General features: G+C 42.3%; 2 protein-coding genes across 5 annotated transcripts in view; one reads left to right on the plus strand and one right to left on the minus strand.

The window, feature by feature from the left end:
• The window catches only part of alms1 (ALMS1 centrosome and basal body associated protein), a 172,784-nt gene that overhangs the window by 10,505 nt on the left and 143,710 nt on the right, over positions 1–18,569 (plus strand). For 3 of the 4 annotated variants that reach the window (XM_061886161.1, XM_061886165.1, XM_061886164.1), the window contains exons 2-3: positions 4,481–4,657; positions 4,737–4,797. The exons of the other annotated variant lie outside the window; for it this stretch is intronic. The gene's annotated coding sequence lies outside the window, so the exon portion shown is untranslated. The remainder of the gene's footprint in view (positions 1–4,480; positions 4,658–4,736; positions 4,798–18,569) is intronic. 4 annotated transcript variants of the gene reach the window in all.
• Positions 82–12,418, minus strand: neff2 (neuronal intermediate filament family member 2). The gene is made up of 3 exons (XM_061886187.1): positions 11,302–12,418; positions 9,519–9,643; positions 82–1,524 (listed from the first exon to the last, which is right to left on the minus strand). The coding sequence occupies exons 1-3, from the start codon at positions 12,295–12,297 to the stop codon at positions 1,464–1,466; spliced, it is 1,182 nt and encodes a 393-aa protein (XP_061742171.1). The 5' UTR covers positions 12,298–12,418; the 3' UTR covers positions 82–1,463.

Genomic DNA, 18,569 nt, shown 5'->3' on the forward strand with positions numbered 1-18,569 from the left:
GGTTGACTCTGTAGTTCTTTGCAAACCAACACATAGGCGCATGGACTTTTGGGTATTTTCAGTTTCATAAAAAAGGAACAGTTGTAGGTCAGTTATTTGTTTATTGGGCTTGTTTCTAGTAGTTACAGTTACGTCAAGTGTAACACTGAGCTCCTTCCGAGCACAAATTCCTTAAACAGAAACAATCTGACTGAAATAAACTCAGAAGCGCGACATAATAGACTTTGTCTTCTACTGCATTTACGTGCCGCTCACTGAAGGTAAATGCTGAGGAAGAATAATTACAAGTCTAAAATGTAATAAATACAAAGGCTTAGATGCATTGGCGCACTGACTGAGTTGTACATCCTCTGTCATGTCTGTGGGATCACGTTTTGTTTTGTTTTTTGGACTATCAGTTCCTATTTTTGCACTTCCTGGTTTGTTTAGTTACCATAGCAACTCAGTCTCACCTGTCATGTCACTCACCTGTATTATTTAAACCTGTAGTTGCCAGGTGGTAAGGCTGGCGACTTTCTGTCAAACATGGACTGTGAGGTGGTTTGTTTTTCTGAGGCAAAGGAAAGTTGGCACGAGCGAGACATGAATGTAAGTACATCCTTTATTTTTAACACTATAACTAAAAAAGGCAAACAAAAGGCGCGCACAAGGGCGGAAGTACAAAACTTTGCTATAAAACAAAGACTGGCACAAAGGCATGACTATGGACAAACAAACATAACTCAATAACTGTGACAGGTGGTCAGCTTGGCGACTTTACCTCAACTCCCTTCATTCCATGCCTGTTAACCACACTGTCCATGCCACGTAAGTTTATTTTTTATTTTTTATGTTACAGTTATTGAGTTTAGTTTTTTTGTCCATATTCATGCCTATGTGCCAGTCTTTGTTTTATAGCCAAGTTTTGTACTTCCGCCCTTGTGCGCGCCTTTTGTTTGCCTTTTTTTTAGTTATAGTGTTAAAAATAAAGGATGTACTTACATTCACGTCTCGCTCGTGCCAACTTTCCTTTGCCTCGGAAAAACAAACCACCTCATAGTCCATGTTTGACAGAAAGTCGCCCTCATTTGCACCTGGCAACTACAGGTTTAAATAATACAGGTGCGTGACATGACAGGTGAAACTAATGAGTTGCTATGGTAACTAAACAAAACGGGAAGTGCAAGAAATAGGAAGTGATTGTCCAAAAAACAAAACATGATCGCATAGACGTGACTTCCACATTTAAAGTCCAAGCATCAAGTGAGCATTTTACAAACAAATGGCCAAGTGTTTGCAGAAGGAGCTTCAACCAGCTGTTGCTTTGACTTTTAACGCGAACCGCAACAATTCATGCAGTGCAGCAATTCTATATTTTAGTTTTTGAGTCACACTGTGTGGAGAAGAAGGGGGACTTGTCTTGACCTGGGGGACCTTTTTGACGATGGATGCATGTGGAGAGAGTGGTTAATGGTTGGATTCTTTTAGTGTGTTCCAGGGAGGTAGGCATGTGACAGCCGGATCTCTTCTCCCTCCAGAAGTTGTCTGAAAAGAAACCCGATTTAAACATTACAAGTCAAATAATGTGGCGGACATTGACACATTTAATATAAACATGGTGATCATAGTTGCACACATCCAGTTTAAATATGTTTTTTTTTGGGGACTTTTGTATTTTTTATTATTGAGTTCACCCCTGCACTGCTCACAAGCATTCAGGAAAGTCTTATTAGGGACCGATTGTCCCTTTGGGACTGAGGACCCTATTGTATTTCTAAGGTTTTATTATTCTTTATATTCTGCCGCCTCTTTGGACCCCCTTAAAATGCTTCAAAACTCACCAAATTTGACACACACATCAGGACTGGCAAAAATTGCCATCTAATCAAAAACCCAAAACTCAAAATTGCGCTCTAGCGCCCCCGTAGGAAAAAACACGGACAAAACGGCTTGTAACTTCCGTTAGGAATGTTGTAGAGACATGAAACAAAAACTTCTATGTAGGTTTGACTTAGACCGATATTTCATACACTGACCTCCTTCGGCAAAAATCAACAGGAAGTTGGCAAAAACCCCTTCAAAACAAAAGTTTACTAAAATTTTTTTATTTTTGCCTCTTTGAGCTGTAATTTGACCCCCTTAAAATGCTTCAAAACTCACCATATTTGACACACACACATCAGGACTGGCGAAAATTGCCATCTAATCAAAAACCCAAAACTCAAAATTGCGCTCTAGCGCCCCCCTAGGAAAAAACACAGACAAAACTGCTTGTAACTTCCGTTAGGAATGTCGTAGAGACGTGAAACAAAAACTTCTATGTAGGTCTGACTTAGACTGAGATTTCATACTCTGACATCCTTCAGCAAAAATCCACAGGAAGTTGGCAAAAACCCCTTCAAAACAAAAGTTTCCTAAAAAAATGTAATTTTTGCCTCTTTGAGCTGTAATCTGACCCCCTTAAAATGCTTCAAAACTCACCAAATTTGACACACACACATCAGGACTGGCGAACATTTCCATCTAATCAAAAACCCAAAACTCAAAATTGCGCTCTAGCGCCCCCCTAGGAAAAAACACAGACAAAACTGCTTGTAACTCCCATTAGGAATGTCGTGGAGACATGAAACAAAAACTTCTATGTAGGTCTGACTTAGACCGAGATTTCATACTCTGACCTCCTTCAGCAAAAATCAACATGAAGTTGGCTAAAAACCCCTTCAAAACAAAAGTTTCCTAAAAAATGTTTTTTTGCCTCTTTGAGCTGTAAATTGACTCCCTTAACATGCTTCAAAACTCACCATATTTGACACACACACATCAAGACTGGCGAAAATTGCCATCTAATCAAAAACCCAAAACTCAAAATTGCGCTCTAGCGCCCCCTAGGAAAAAACACAGACAAAACGGCTTGTAACTTCCGTTAGGAATGTCATAGAGACATGAAACAAAACCTCCTATGTAGGTCTGACTTAGACTGAGATTTCATACTCTGACATCCTTCAGCAAAAATCCACAGGAAGTTGGCAAAAACCCCTTCAAAACAAAAGTTTCCTAAAAAAATGTAATTTTTGCCTCTTTGAGCTGTAATCTGACCCCCTTAAAATGCTTCAAAACTCACCAAATTTGACACACACATCAGGACTGGCGAAAATTGCCATCTAATCAAAAACCCAAAACTCAAAATCGCGCTCTAGTGCCCCCTAGGAAAAAACACAGACAAAACTGCTTGTAACTTCCGTTAGGAATGTCGTAGAGACATGAAACAAAAACTTCTATGTAGGTCTGACTTAGACCGAGATTTCATACTCTGACCTCCTTCAGCAAAAATCAACAGGAAGTTGGCTAAAAACCCCTTCAAAACAAAAGTTTCCTAAAAAAATGTCATTTTTGCCTCTTTGAGCTGTAATTTGACCCCCTTAAAATGCTTCAAAACTCACCAAATTTGACACACACATCAGGACTGGCGAAAATGTCCATCTAATCAAAAACCCAAAACTCAAAATTGCGCTCTAGCGCCCCCCTAGGAAAAAACACGGACAAAACTGCTTGTAACTTCCGTTAGGAATGTCGTAGAGACATGAAACAAAAACCTCTATGTAGGTCTGACTTAGACCAAGATTTCATACTCTGACCTCCTTCAGCAAAAATCAACAGGAAGTTGGCTAAAACCCCTTCAAAACAAAAGTTTCCTAACATTTTTTTATTTTTGCCTCTTTGAGCTGTAATTTGACCCCCTTAAAATGCTTCAAAACTCACCAAATTTGACACACACATCAGGACTGGCGAAAATTTCCATCTAATCAAAAACCCAAAACTCAAAATTGCGCTCTAGCGCCCCCTAGGAAAAAACACAGACAAAACGGCTTGTAACTTCCGTTAGGAATGTCGTAGAGACATGAAACTAAAACTTCTATGTAGGTCTGACTTAGACCGAGATTTCATACTCTCACCTCCTTCAGCAAAAATCAACATGAAGTTGGCTAAAAACCCCTTCAAAACAAAAGTTTCCTAAAAAAAATTCATTTTTGCCTCTTTGAGCTGTAATCTGACCCCCTTAAAATGCTTCAAAACTCACCAAACTGGACACACACATCAGGACTGGTGAAAATTGCCATCTAATAAAAAAAAAAAAAAAAAAAAAAAAAACTCAAAATTGCGCTCTAGCACCCCCTAGGAATAAAACAGACAAAACTACTCCTAGAAAGAAAACAAAGACAAAACTGCCGGTAACTTCCAGTAGGAATGTCATAGCGACATGAAACACTCACTCACACCTACATTTCATATATTGAAACCTCCCAGCAAACATCAACAGGAAGTTTGCAATTCCCCCTTCAAAACAAAAGTGTTGTAAAAACCAGTCACCTTTTTGAAACATTATCTCCTCTGAGCGCGTTTGTTGTGTCTGCTTCAAACTACCACAGGAGAGAGATTGGACCCTTCTGATTAAAAGTTGATGAAAGAGTTTTAATTACTGCTACTGTTTTGATTTTATCAGCCTTCAAAGAACCGCTGCGCTGAAAACCATTTCAAAGATGGCCGCCGTGCGCAGACACAGTGAGGGAGACTTTTTTTCCCCGTACCGTCTGCTGCTGGTGCGCACGCACCAACATTCGTGAGGTCAGGGCTGTGATCGTCTATACCAAGATGGCTGCCAGGTGCCGTAGCTAAGCCGGTATGTTTTAAAGTTGTCGTTTGCCTGCATATCGTAAAAACAACCTTCCGACATTTTACAACTATTTGTAAACTTATAGGTGCCGACCATCTGGGCCGAGTTGCGACGAGAGAGTGTGTCGATGTTATTACGCCGAGTTGGTAAGTCTGTTTGCTAATATTAGCTACTAGCCGTACCCATGTATTTTCAATGGGCGGTTTGAATTGGGTTTTAATCCCGTTTCCTCCTATGTTTCTGCTCCGATTGAATTTCTTTGTATGTCTAGTCTTTATTTTGTGTACTTGCATATAGTGCCTGACTGTTGTGGCGTTTTAAGGCCATCTGCGTTTTTTATGCGCCGAGTTGGTAGGTCTATCCTTTTGCTAATAGTAGCTACTAGCCGTACCCATGTATTTACAATGGGCGGTTAGCATCGGATTTTTCTAACTTATATCTGGCAGTAGACGCATTATGGAAGGTAAAAAATACATTTATAATAAAAAGTACTGTATAGTTCAGTGTTTCCTACAGGTCAGGCATCTATTTGTGGTGGTGTGGTCGGGTGGCGGGGAGGGTGTGTGTGTGTGTGTGTGGGGGGGGCTTGAGTTAGCGGCGGCGGCGATGACCAAGAAGAACGCGGAGCTGGACTATAATTACAACACTTTATGTACATATTTATATACATATTTACATATTGATATAATATGTAACTACAAGCTCCATTCACAGACAGAGTCCCATTGCTTTTATGCGAGTCAAAAGCCCCAAAAAAAATAAAAATAATTATAACATTATTATTATTTTTTTTGTGGCGGCCGTAATTTTTGCGTGGCGGTCCGCCACAAATAAATGAATGTGTGGGAAACCCTGATAGTTCTAACTTATATCTGTCAGTAGGCACGTTATGGAAGGTAAAAACTACAATATAATACAAAGTAGTGTGTTGTTCTAACGTAGATCTGGGAAGCCCAGACTTCCCTCTCCTCAGCCACTTCCATATAAACTCGGTCCCGTCCATCGCTGCTTGCAGCTTTAATTTATAATTGAATAATTTTTCAACAACTTTTTAGCTATTTTTATATCGTTTTTCTTCAAATAGTTTAAGAAAGACCACTACAAATGAGCAATATTTTGCACTGTTATTCAATTTAATAAATCAGAAACTGATTAATCTTAACCTCAAAAATATTACAAAAACAAAGGGTATAAACAAAAGGCGCTCTCAGTGGAGGTTAAAAACTTGGCTACGAAAACTAAAACTCGCACAACGGGAGAACTATGAACATAAAATAAAACTTACAAACTGTGGCATGAAAAACATACTTGGACCCTAGAAGGAGCATGGATCATCGGCATGGATAACATAGGTGTGTAGGAGGTGACAGAGGGTGAGTAGAAGGTGATGTCGCCAGGCTGACTGCCTGGCAACTGCAGGCTTAAATGGTGACGACAGGTACATGAGTTCAAGTAAATCAGGTGTGTGAGTCGTGAAAACAGGTGAACTGACTGGTAGTCATGGAAACAAAAACAAACCAGGTTGCGCAAAAACAGGAACTAATGGAGTCAAAAACAAAACAGAACATAACAAAACAGAACATGATCACAAAGAAATGACAGGTCTTACTTAAAAATGCACGCATTTAGTTGTATTCAGTGTTTTAAAAATATTATACGGCTCTCACGGAAATACATTTTGAAATATTTGGCTTAATGGCTCTCTCAACCAAAAAGGTTCCCGACCCCTGGACTAGGGGGTACTTAAATAAATAAAAAAATTCACAGGGGGTATTACATCACTGAAAAAAGGTTGAGAACCACTGTCTTAAAGCACCTCATCCTGAGGGCCTTTCAGTGTTATAAATGCGTCCATTCTGTCTTTTCTGTCTACACTCTGTGTCTGCTTGTAAGTACTCTGTGAATATGCAAGAAAAAAAAATACAAGAAAACAAGAAAGAAAAAAAAATACAAAAATGAGGGGTATTTTACTTAAACTATACAAAATTATCTGCCAATAGAACAAGAAAATTTGGCTTGTCAATACTTTTCAAAACAAGTAAAATTAGCTAACTTCAATGAACCCCAAAATACCTTAAAATAAGTATATTCTCACTAATAACAAGTGTACTACTATACGAGTAGGTATTTTCTATTGTTTCATTGAAAATAAAACGGCAGTCTATTTTGCTGTCATCTGTTTTAATATGAGAAACAATTGTGTCAAAGTCATGATTTTGTTTTACGTTCTTAAAATAAGAAATTCTTACTTTAAAAGGTAGTTTTATACTTGTGAGTGTTGATGACACCGCTTTGCAACATTCAATATTCTAGTTTCAAGCATGTTTTACTCAATATAGCTCATCAAATCTCAGCTACAAGCTGTAATATCTTATTGAGATCATTTAGGACCTAAACACTTAAAACAAGTATAAAATCCTATATATGGGATGCCCAAAATGTCCATAACACACCCAGTCGAGTCCCATGGGGAGGGGGGATGAAAGTTGGAAAAGTCAGCAAAAGTCCCAAAAATGTTCAAAATACCTACACAGGTTCGAGTCCCACAAGTTCTGCCGCCGGCCGGGATGTCCAAAACGCGCCCAGCAAAGTCCCACGGAGAGGTGGGGAGAAAAGGTGAGAAAAGTCGGTGAAATGTTCAAAAGTCCCACCCGGGTTCGAGTGTGCACTCAAACTCAAACTCGAACCCGGTTGGGACTCGAACCTTGGTAGGTATTCAGAAAATTTTGGGGGACTTTTGCCGACTTTTTCAAATTTTTCCCCCCCTATTTCCCGTGGGACTTTGCTCGGTGCGTTTTGGAAATTTTTTGTATCCCGGGACTCGTGGGACTGGATCCCGGGGAGGTATTTTGGACACAATTGGGACTTATGAACATTTTGGCCGCCTTTTCCCCCTCTTCTTCCTGTGCACCATTGCTGGGTGTGTTTTGGACACTTGGACAAAAACAGTTTCAAGCATATTTTACTCAAAATAGGTCATAAAATGTGGGAAACAAGCTGTAATATCTTACTGAGATCATTTAGGAGCAAAACCCTTAAAACAAGTAAAATACTCTAACATAAAATCTGCTTAGTGAGAAGAATTATCTTACCAGACAGAAAACAAGCAAATATCACCCTTATTTGAGATATTTCATCTTACTTAGATTTCAGTTTTTGCAGTGTAAGTATGCGCTATTTATTTTGCGAAGAGAGTTTGACCCGACAGTAATTCAAGTCAGGTGCATACTACATACCCGGCGGCAATTCAAGGAAATACGGTGTATTAAATGTACTACTCTGAGAAAATCAAAGCATGTTTTATGGTAGGTTCCTGAGCTGGGGTATACACTATAATTAGATTTGGATCAATTTGTCTGGAAAAACTAAAGTCAGAACGATTTAATTGCATGCTTCTAGGCCAGGGGTAGGGAACCTGCGGCTCTAGAGCCAGATGTGGCTCATTTGATGACTGCATCTGGCTCTCGGATAAATCTGAGCTGACATTGCTTAACACGATAAGTAATAAATGATTCCGCTGGTAATCACAGGGTTAAAAATAACGTTCAAAATTAAAAAAATTCTCATGCATTTTGAATCCATCCATCCGTTTGCTACCGCACCTGTTCAAGAAGTTGCGTTAATGGTAAGAAGTTATGTATTTATTATTGGTTAGTGTGGGGCTTGCCCTCCTGGGGGTTCTTCAGACCACCAAGCACTGACCTTAAAGCCTGTTACAGGGTTACGATATTGTTTTATTTTTCATTAAGTCTACACTGCAAAAAGTCAGTCTTCAAAAACAAGGGAAAAAAATACAAAAATGAGGGGTATTTTACTTGAACTAAGCAAAATTATCTGCCAATAGAACAAGAAAATTTGGCTTGTCAAGACTTTCCAAAACAAGTAAAATTAGCTAACCTCAATGAATCAGAAATACCTTAAAATAAGTATAGTCTCACTAATAACAAGTGCACTTTTCTTGGTAGGAAAAAAATATGACACCTTTTTGCTCAATATGTTGAAAAATATTCCTAAATTCAGTAAATGCTAATGGCATTATCTTGACATAAAAAAAATAAATTATTACTTTAAAAAATACTTTTATACTTGTGGGTGTTGTTGACACAGCTTTGCAACAGTTGATATTCTAGTTTCAAGCATGTTTTACTCAATATAGGTCATGACATCTCAGCTACAACCTGTAATATCTTACTGAGATCATTTAGGACCAAAACCCTTAAAACAAGAAAAACACTAACATAAAATCTGCTTAATGAGGATAATTATATTATCAGACATAAAATAAGCAAATATCACCCTTATTTGAGATATTAAATCTTACTTAGATTTCAGTTTTTGCAGTGTATAAGTTGCTTTCCAGCAATTGTCTTTCCCTCTTTCGTTCTCGCTCGCGCTCTGGCTCCAGCCCCATCCCCGTCTCGCCTCCTGGCTGCTGCTTATAACAGAGCGACAGGTGATTGGATAACAACATTTACGCTAATTTCGAGGCCGATCCTGGCAACACCCCGCTTCGCTGGAGGCCTGCAGGCCACGCCCCCTCCACAGTTAGCTTCAGAATAACAATGTTATTACAAAGAATAAGAGACCTATTATACTCTAGAAATGTTGGTCTTACTTAAAAATGCACACATTTAGTTGTCCAGTGCTAACATTTTTTTTTTAAATGGCTCTTACGGAAATACGTTTTAAAATATTTGGATTCTTGGCTCTCTCAGCCAAAAAGGTTCCCGACCCCTGTTCTAGGCACATGCATCCTAAGTGCCGGGACTTAGCGACTATCGTGTAGTCGTCTGCACTTTCTCTACACACGTCCCTGGCTTTAACAGCGCTCACAAGCCCCCGTAGGCCAGAACACTGGAGGTCTCACCTGTATGCACCTATCTCAATGTCCAACGCCATCTTGACATTGAGAAGGTCTTGGTAGTCTTTCAGGTAGCGCCCCATCTCCTGCTTGGCTTCATGGATGTCTCCATCCAGTTCATTGATCCTCAGCTGGGAACCACAAAGGAGCAAGTCTGTTAGATGCAGAAGTGGGTAGTAACGCGCTACATCTACTTGAGTAACTGTTGGGATAAATTGTACTTCTAAGAGTAGTTTTTATGCAACATACTTTTACTTTTACTTGAGTATATTTATAAAGAAACGCTACTTTTACTCCGCTCCATTTATCTACAATCAGCTCGTTACTCGCTACTTTTTTTTTTATCGATCTGTTAATGCACGTTTTGTTTGTTTTGATTTTGTCAGACACGCATTCAAAGTAGGAACTACACATGCCTGCGTTTCACCAATCAAATGCGGTCACTGGTGACCTTGGACCAATCAAACAAAACCAGGCGGTCACGTGACCGTCACACGTCGAATCCGACCTAAAAAAAGTTGAAAAACTTATTGGGGTGTTACCATTTAGTGGTCAATTGTGCGGAATATGTACTGTACTGTGCAATCTACTAATACAAGTTTCAATCAATCAATCAATCAATCAATCAAAAGTGGAAAGGAAAAAAGAAAATTTTTATTTCAACCGTACTTCCCGTCCTAAGCCTAAAGACTGATCGCACAGTTCCTGTCTTCACAATAAAAGCGCCGCTCCATCGCGCCTGCGCTAACAAAATAAGAGTCTCCAAAAGCCGGCGCAAACAAGCTAGCAAGCTACGGAGTTTGCCGCCAATGTATTTCTTGTAAAGTGTATAAAAACGAATACGGAAGCTGGACAAATAAGATGCCAAAAAACCAACGACTTTCATGTGGTATTAGACAGAAAAGAGGAACTTTTTTTCTCCTCCATTTGAAAACGTGGACGTTATCAGCACTATACTGTCTGATTCCAATCAATGCGAGTCATCAGAATCAGGTAATACACCAACTTATATTCTTGTCTTCATGAAAGATAGGAATCTATATGTTAAACATGCATGTATATTCATTAAAACACCTTTAACATGTCAACAAAAATGGCAAAATAAAAAACTATAAATTATATACTGTATTTATATATATGTATATATATATGGTATATGTGTGTATGTATATATGAGGTAGATCACCTCGACTTGGTCATTTATTAAGTAATTGATTAACGTTGAAAAACTTATTGGGGTGTTACCATTTAGTGGTCAGTTGTGCGGAATATGTACTGTACTGTGCAATCTACTAATAAAAGTTTCAATCAATCAATCAATAAATGCCTACTGAGCCTATGGTGCTGTTAAGTTATTGTGGCTCAATTTGCCTTAATTTTATTATTTTAATGTATTATTATTTAATATATAATATTGTTTTAGTTGATTAAGAGATATTCCTGGCTCTGAATTTGCTCATTGCTATTTTTATGTTTTTGTGCATTACTTGTTGCCGTAATTATCAAACGAACAGGTTACTCATCAGTTACTCAGTACTTGAGTAGTTTTTTCACCACATACTTTTTACTTTTACTCAAGTAAGTATTTGGGTGACTACTCCTTACTTTTACTTGAGTAATAAATCTCTAAAGTAACTGTACTCTTACTTGAGTACAATTTCTGGCTACTCTACCCACCTCTGGTTAGATGTTGGAGTGTAAATGTCTAATGCAATCATGTAGTAGTTGTTCTTTACACTACCGCCACCTACAGGACCGGGGGTGGAACAAAATTAGCTTCGGACTTCACCTGGTACTTGTCCACCTCCTTCGCTTGGGTCTCCTCAAGCTCCGCTTGCTGTTTTTTAAGGGAGTCGATGACATTCCGGAGAGCCTCGATCTCGGAGGAGTGGGACCGGAGACGCCTCTGGTACTCCAAGGTCTCCTCGCGGATGGCGTGTGCCGCCTCGTTGTTCTTGCCGGCCACCTCCGCCACGCTGGCGCACTTGCTCCTGTACCAGTCCTCCGCGGCCTGCATGTTCTTGCCGGCCAGCCGCTCGTACTGGGCCCGGATTTCCCGCAGCGCCGCGGAGAGGTCGGGCCGGGGCACCTTCACCTCCTCCACGCTGATGTTGACCACCTGCAGCTGGGCCTGCAGCTCCTTGTGCTCCTCAGCAAAGACTTTCCTCAGGAAGGCTATCTCGTCACACAAGGAGGCCACAGTGGCCTCGGCGTCACAGTTGGAGAGCCCAGCCCGGTCCGCCTCCTCCCTGACTTGCAGAAGCACTTCCTCAGCAACCAAACGCCGCTGAACCTCCTCCTCCAAGCGCACCTTCATCTGCCGCTGCACGCCATGCAGGTAGTCCCTCTCCGTCTCCATCTGCGCCTTGTCTTCGCTCTCAGACTCAATCATGGCCCTCAAAGTACGTGCCTCCCCTTCGTAAGTAGCCTGCAGACGGGATGGACGGTCCCGCCGCTTGCGCCAGCCCTCGAGTTCCACCAGCAGGGCTCGGTTCTGCAGCTCCAGGTGCCTGACCTTCTCGATGTAGGTGGCGAAGCGGTCGTTAAGGTCCACCAACTGCTCTTTCTCCTGTGAGCGCAGACCCAGCAGCCGGGAGTTGACCGAGCTCAGGTCCATCCTTTCGTGACCACCCGGAAAGGAAGAGGAGCCCAGCTGGGCGGCCCTCCTGTCCGATTGCGGAGCTGGATGTGAGGAGTAGAGCGAGGAGGGACGGGATGCGTTAAAGTGGAGTCGGGAGCCTTTGGAGCCGTCCCAAGGTCGGCGGTAGAAGATGAAAGAGCTCATGATGAGTGAAACTGAAATGGATGTTTTAGTTTCAGAAGAGTAATTTAAGTCCCCCTTGTTCTGCACACCATCGGTGTGAACGAGCGAGCGTTTCTGCACTGCAGCAGCTCGGTGGTGCTGCGGAAGACTCACTTTTTATAGCGCGGAGCACGCCCCCTCCTCTCCCGCCCCCTCCACATGAGTGATGTCAGCACTCGACAGGCCAATAGCAGACCGCTGCAGTGAGCTCGGTCTTCAGACTCTCAGTCCCAGCAGTAGGGCCGCATGAAGCTCTAGATCAGGGGTGCCCACACTTTTTCTGCAGGCGAGCTACTTTTCAATTGACCAACTCGAGGGGATCTACCTCATTTATATATATCATTTATATTTATTTATTTATGAAAGAGACATTTTTGTAAACAAGTTAAATGTGTTTAATGATAATACAAGCATGTGTAACACATATAGATGTCTTTCTTTCACGTAGACAAGAATATAAGTTGGTGTATTACCCGATTCTGATGACTCGCATTGATTGGAATCAGACAGTAATGATGATAACGCCCACATTTTCAAATGGAGGAGGAAAAAAAGTTGTCCTTTCTGTACAATACCACATGAAAGTGGTTGGTTTTTGGCATCTAATGCATCCAGCTTCCATACACTTTACAAGAAAAACATTGGCGGCAAATTCCGTAGCTTGCTTGATTGACATTCACGGCACCCGAGGGTCTTGTGAGATGACGCTGGCTGCTGCCAGTTCATTATTATGAAAAAAATGACAGATAGGAAGGCGAGAAACACTTTTTATTTCAACAGACTTTCGCGCCGTCCCTTCCGTCAAAACTCTAAAGGCCGACAGCACATTTCCTATCTTCACAATAAAAGCCCTGCTTCATGCTGCCTGCGCTACATACATAAAGTGTGTTCTTTTTTGGTAGAAAACAACATTACAGTGCTGGGAAACAAAGTGTTTGTTGCATGTAGGACCCTTTAATGTGCTGCACACTGGTCCTGCACTCACAGTGCACCTTCATGTCAACCACTGGAAGTGAAAAGTGGTCGTGCTTTGGTTCTTTTTTTGGTCGCCAGACCGATACATTGTACACACCTCCAGCATGGAGTGGAAATCAGTTTGGATCTGGATCGGATTTGTGCCTCGAAACTTGTTAGTTTGGGGTCAAATTTACTTCCGGGATTCTTATCAGTGGCCTAGTGGTTAGATCAGGGGTCAGCAACCTTTTTGAAAGCAAGAGCTACTACTTGGGTACTGATTAATGCCAAGGGCTACCAGTTTGATACACACTTCAATAAATTGCCAGAAATAGCCACTTTGCTCAATTTACCTTTAATAGATAAATCTATATATATAAAACAAATGGGTATTTCTGTGTGTTTTTTTCCTTCTATGGAAGGTTTTTTTGTAGAGAATAAATGATGAAAAAAGCACTTAATTGAACGGTTTAAAAGAGGAGAAAACAGGAAAAAAATGAAAATAAAAATTTGAAACATAGTTTATCTTCAATTTCGACTTTAAAATTCAAAATTCAACCGAAAAAAATGAAGAGAAAAACTAGCTAATTCGAATTTTTTTGAAAAATTGAAAAAAAAAGAATTCATGGAACATCATTCGTAATTTTTCCTGATTTAAGATTAATTTTACAATTTTGATGACATGTTTTAAATAGGTTAAAATCCCATCTGCACTTTTTTTTGTTAGAATATTTAACAAATTGGACCAAGCTATATTTCTAACAAAGACAAATCATTATTTCTTCTAGATTTTTCCAGACCAAAAATTTTGAAAGAAATTCAAAAAACTTTGAAATAAGATTTAAATTTGATTCTACAGATTTTCTAGATTTGCCAGAATATTTTTTGGGGAATTTTAATCCTAAGTATATTTCACAAATATTTTTCGTCGAAAAAACAGAAGCTAAAATCCATCCATCCATCCATTTCCTACCGCTTATTTCCTTTCGGGGTCGCGGGGGGCGCTGGCGCCTATCTCAGCTACAATCGGGCGGAAGGCAGGGTACACCCTGGACAAGTCGCCACCTCATCGCAGGGCCAACACAGATAGACAGACAACATTCACACACTAGGGACCATTTAGTGTTGCCAATCAACCTATCCCCAGGTGCATGTCTTTGGAAGTGGGAGGAAGCCGGAGTACCCGGAGGGAACCCACGCACTCACGGGGAGAACATGCAAACTCCACACAGAAAGATCCTGAGCCTGGATTTGAACCCAGGACTGCAGGAACTTCGTATTGTAAGGCAGACGCACTAACCCCTCTGCCACCGTGAAGCCCAGAAGCTAAAATGAAGAATTAAATTAAAATGTATTATTCTTTACAATAAAAAATCTATATTTACTTAAGAGTCTCAGAAAGCTGGCGTGCACAAGTGATGTGCACGCCAGCTTTCTGAGGGATGGCTTGTGCACGCCAGTTTTCCCAGACTCTGTATTTAGTTAGCGCAGGCAGCATGAAGCAGGGCTTTTATTGTGAAGATAGGAAATGTGCAGTCGGCCTTTAGAGTTTTGACGGAAGGTACGGCGCGAGAGTCTGTTGAAATAAAAAGTGGTTTCTTGCCTTCCTCTCGGTCATATTTTCATAATAATGATCTCACAAGACCCTCCGGTACCGTGAATGTCATTTAAGTGACGTCTTGGTGAAGATTGATCACTCATTTTTAGGTCCATTTTTTCTTAAAAGCCTGGCTGGAGATGGACTGACACACCCCCCCGCGGTCCACTGGTAGCTCGCCATCGACGTAATGGGCACCCCTGCTCTAGATCTTTGACAGTAGTCACACAAAAAGACCGAGAGATGTTGGCAATGACACCACTAAATTATATTTATCTCATAGAGAGGAAGCTTCCTGGACTTTAGTCGTTCAATTGTTTGACTTGGATTATAGTGATCGCCATGCAGAGTGTTGTCAACTGGTCTGTTTGTTGTTCAAGTGCAGGGGTCAGCAACCTTTTTGAAAGCAAGATCTACTTCTTGGGTACTGATTAATAAGAAGGGCTACCAGTTTGATACACACTTAAAAAAAAATTGCCAGAAATAGCCAATTTGCTCAATTTATCTTTAAAGGGGAACATTATCAGCAGACCTTGATGGTGCAGAAAAAAGACCATCTATTTTTTTAAACCGATGGACCGCTCGCCTGTATCGGTTGGGGACATCTCTACGCTGCTGATCCGCTTGAGATGGTTTCCTGTGGACGGGACTCTCACTGCTGTCTTGGAGCCACTATGGATTGAACTTTCACAGTATCATGTTAGACCCGCTCGACATCCATTGCTTTCGGTCCCCTAGAGGGGGGGGGGGTTGCCCACATCTGAGGTCCTCTCCAAGGTTTCTCATAGTCAGCATTGTCACTGGCGTCCCACTGGATGTGAATTCTCTCTGCCCACTGGGTGTGAGTTTTCCTTGCCCTTTTGTGGGTTCTTCCGAGGATGTTGTAGTCGTAATGATTTGTGCAGTCCTTTGAGACATTTGTGATTTGGGGCTATATAAATAAACATTGATTGATTGATTGATTGATTTCCGAACTCTAAACGGGTGAATTTTGGCAAATTAAACGCCTTTCTGTTTATCGCTCTTTTAGCGATTCTGTTCATAACTTTTATAGACAGAATTTCTATGCGCAGTCAAGGCGTTGAGGGGATCCGGTTTGGTGGCCGCAGGATTAGGTCTCTGCTTTTTGCAGATGATGTGGTCCTGATGGCTTCATCTGCCCAGGTTCTTCAGCTCTCACTGGATCGGTTCGCAGCCGAGTGTGAAGCGACCGGAATGAGAATCAGCACCTCCAAGTCCGAGTCCATGGTTCTCGCCCGGAAAAGGGTGGAGTGCCATCTCCGGGTTGGGGAGGAGACCCTGCCCCAAGTGGAGGAGTTCAAGTACCTAGGAGTCTTGTTCACGAGTGAGGGAAGAGTGGATCGTGAGATCGACAGGCGGATCGGTGCGGCGTCTTCAGTAATGCGGACGTTGTATCGATCCGTTGTGGTGAAGAAGGAGCTGAGCCGGAAGGCAAAGCTCTCATTTTACCGGTCGATCTACGTTCCCATCCTCACCTATGGTCATGAGCTCTGGGTCATGACCGAAAGGATAAGATCACGGGTACAAGCGGCCCAAGTGAGTTTCCAGGTCTCTCCCTTAGAGATAGGGTGAGAAGCTCTGGAACTCAAAGTAAAGCCGCTGCTCCTTCACATGTAGAGGAGCCAGATGAGGTGGTTCGGGCATCTGGTCAGGATGCCACCCGAACGCCTCCCTAGGGAGGTGTTTAGGGCACGTCCAACCGGTAGGAGGCCACGGGGAAGACCCAGGACACGTTGGGAAGACTATGTCTCCCGGCTGGCCTGGGAACGCCTCGGGATCCCCCGGGAAGAGCGAGACGAAGTGGCTGGGGAGAGGGAAGTCTGGGTTTCCCTGCTTAGGCTGTTGCCCCCGCGACCCGACCTCGGATAAGCAGAAGAAGATGGATGGACATTTTAATTTAATTCCTCATTTTAGCTTCTGTTTTTTCGACAAAGATTATTTGTGAAATATTTTTTCGAAACTTATTATGATTAAAATTCCCGAAGATTATTCTGGCAAATCTAGAAAATCTGTAGAATCAAATTTAAATCTTTTTTTCAAAGTCTTTTGAATTTCTTTAAAAAAAAAATTGTTCTGGAAAATCTAGAAGAAATAATGATTTGGCGGCATAGTTGGGTTGGTAGAGTGGCCGTGCCAGCAACTTGAGGGTTGCAGGTTCGATTCCCGCTTCCGCCATCCTAGTCACTGCCGTTGTGTCCTTGGGCAAGACACTTTACCCACCTGCTCCCAGTGCCACCCACACTGCTTTAAATGTAAAAATTATATATTGGGTTTCACTATGTAAAAGCGCTCTGAGTCACCAGAGAAAAGCGCTATATAAATATACTTCACTTCTCTCACTTTGTTAAAAAATCTAGCTTGGTCCAATTTGTTATATATTCTAACAAAGTGCAGATTGGATTTTAACCTATTTAAAACATGTCATCAAAAATTATATATTTATTGTGAGACATCTTAAGATGATCAGTGTTTCCACAAAGATAAATATCCATCCATCCATCCATTTTCTACCGCTTATTCCCTTCCAAAAACATGCACCTGGGGATAGGTTGATTGGCAACACTAAATTGGCCCTAGTGTGTGAATGTTGTCTGTCTATCTGTGTTGGCCCTGCGATGAGGCGGCGACTTGTCCAGGGTGTACCCCGCCCTCCGCCCGATTGTAGCTGAGATAGGCGCCCGCGACCCCTAAAGGGAATAAGCGGTAGTAAATGGATGGATGCGTGAATGTGAGTGTGAATGTCGTCTGTCTATCTGTGTTGGCCCTGCGATGAGGCGGCGACTTGTCCAGGGTGTACACCGCCTTCTGCCCAAATGCGGCTGAGATAGGCGCCCCCCGTGACCCCTAAAGGGAATAAGCGGTAGTAAATGGATGGATGTGTGAATGTGAGTGTGAATGTCGTCTGTCTATCTGTGTTGGCCCTGCGATGAGGCGGCGACTTGTCCAGGGTGTACACTGCCTTCTGCCCAAATGCGGCTGAGATAGGCGCCCCCCGTGACCCCTAAAGGGAATAAGCGGTAGTAAATGGATGGATGTGTGAGTGTGAATGTCGTCTGTCTATCTGTGTTGGCCCTGCGATGAGGCGGCGACTTGTCCAGGGTGTACACCGCCTTCTGCCCAAATGCGGCTGAGATAGGCGCCCCCCGTGACCCCTAAAGGGAATAAGCGGTAGTAAATGGATGGATGTGTGAATGTGAGTGTGAATGTCGTCTGTCTATCTGTGTTGGCCCTGCGATGAGGCGGCGACTTGTCCAGGGTGTACACTGCCTTCTGCCCAAATGCGGCTGAGATAGGCGCCCCCCGTGACCCCTAAAGGGAATAAGCGGTAGTAAATGGATGGATGTGTGAGTGTGAATGTCGTCTGTCTATCTGTGTTGGCCCTGCGATGAGGCGGCGACTTGTCCAGGGTGTACACCGCCTTCTGCCCAAATGCGGCTGAGATAGGCGCCAGTGCCCCCCGCGACCCCTAAAGGGAATAAGCGGTAGTAAATGGATGGATGTGTGAATGTCGTCTGTCTATCTGTGTTGGCCCTGCGATGAGGCGGCGACTTGTCCAGGGTGCACACCGCCTTCTGCCCAAATGCAGCTGAGATAGGCGCCAGCGCCCCCTAAAGGGAATAAGCGGTAGTAAATGGATGGATGTGTGAATATCGTCTATCTGTGTTGGCCCTGCGATGAGGCG

This window comes from Nerophis ophidion, linkage group LG24 (genome assembly GCF_033978795.1).
Source record: "Nerophis ophidion isolate RoL-2023_Sa linkage group LG24, RoL_Noph_v1.0, whole genome shotgun sequence".
NCBI classification, from domain to species: Eukaryota; Metazoa; Chordata; class Actinopteri; order Syngnathiformes; family Syngnathidae; genus Nerophis; species Nerophis ophidion.

What these genes read in the sequence shown, in the direction of transcription:
- neff2 (XM_061886187.1), bottom strand. Translation starts at nt 12,297, where the DNA reads ATGAGCTCTTTCATCTTCTACCGCCGACCTTGGGACGGCTCCAAAGGC. An exon ending in AGGAGGTGGACAAGTACCAG is followed by an intron (nt 9,644 to 11,301) that starts GTGAAGTCCGAA and finishes TGTGGTTCCCAG; the next exon opens with CTGAGGATCAATGAACTGGA. An exon ending in ATTGAGATAGGTGCATACAG is followed by an intron (nt 1,525 to 9,518) that starts GTGAGACCTCCA and finishes GTTTCTTTTCAG; the next exon opens with ACAACTTCTGGAGGGAGAAG.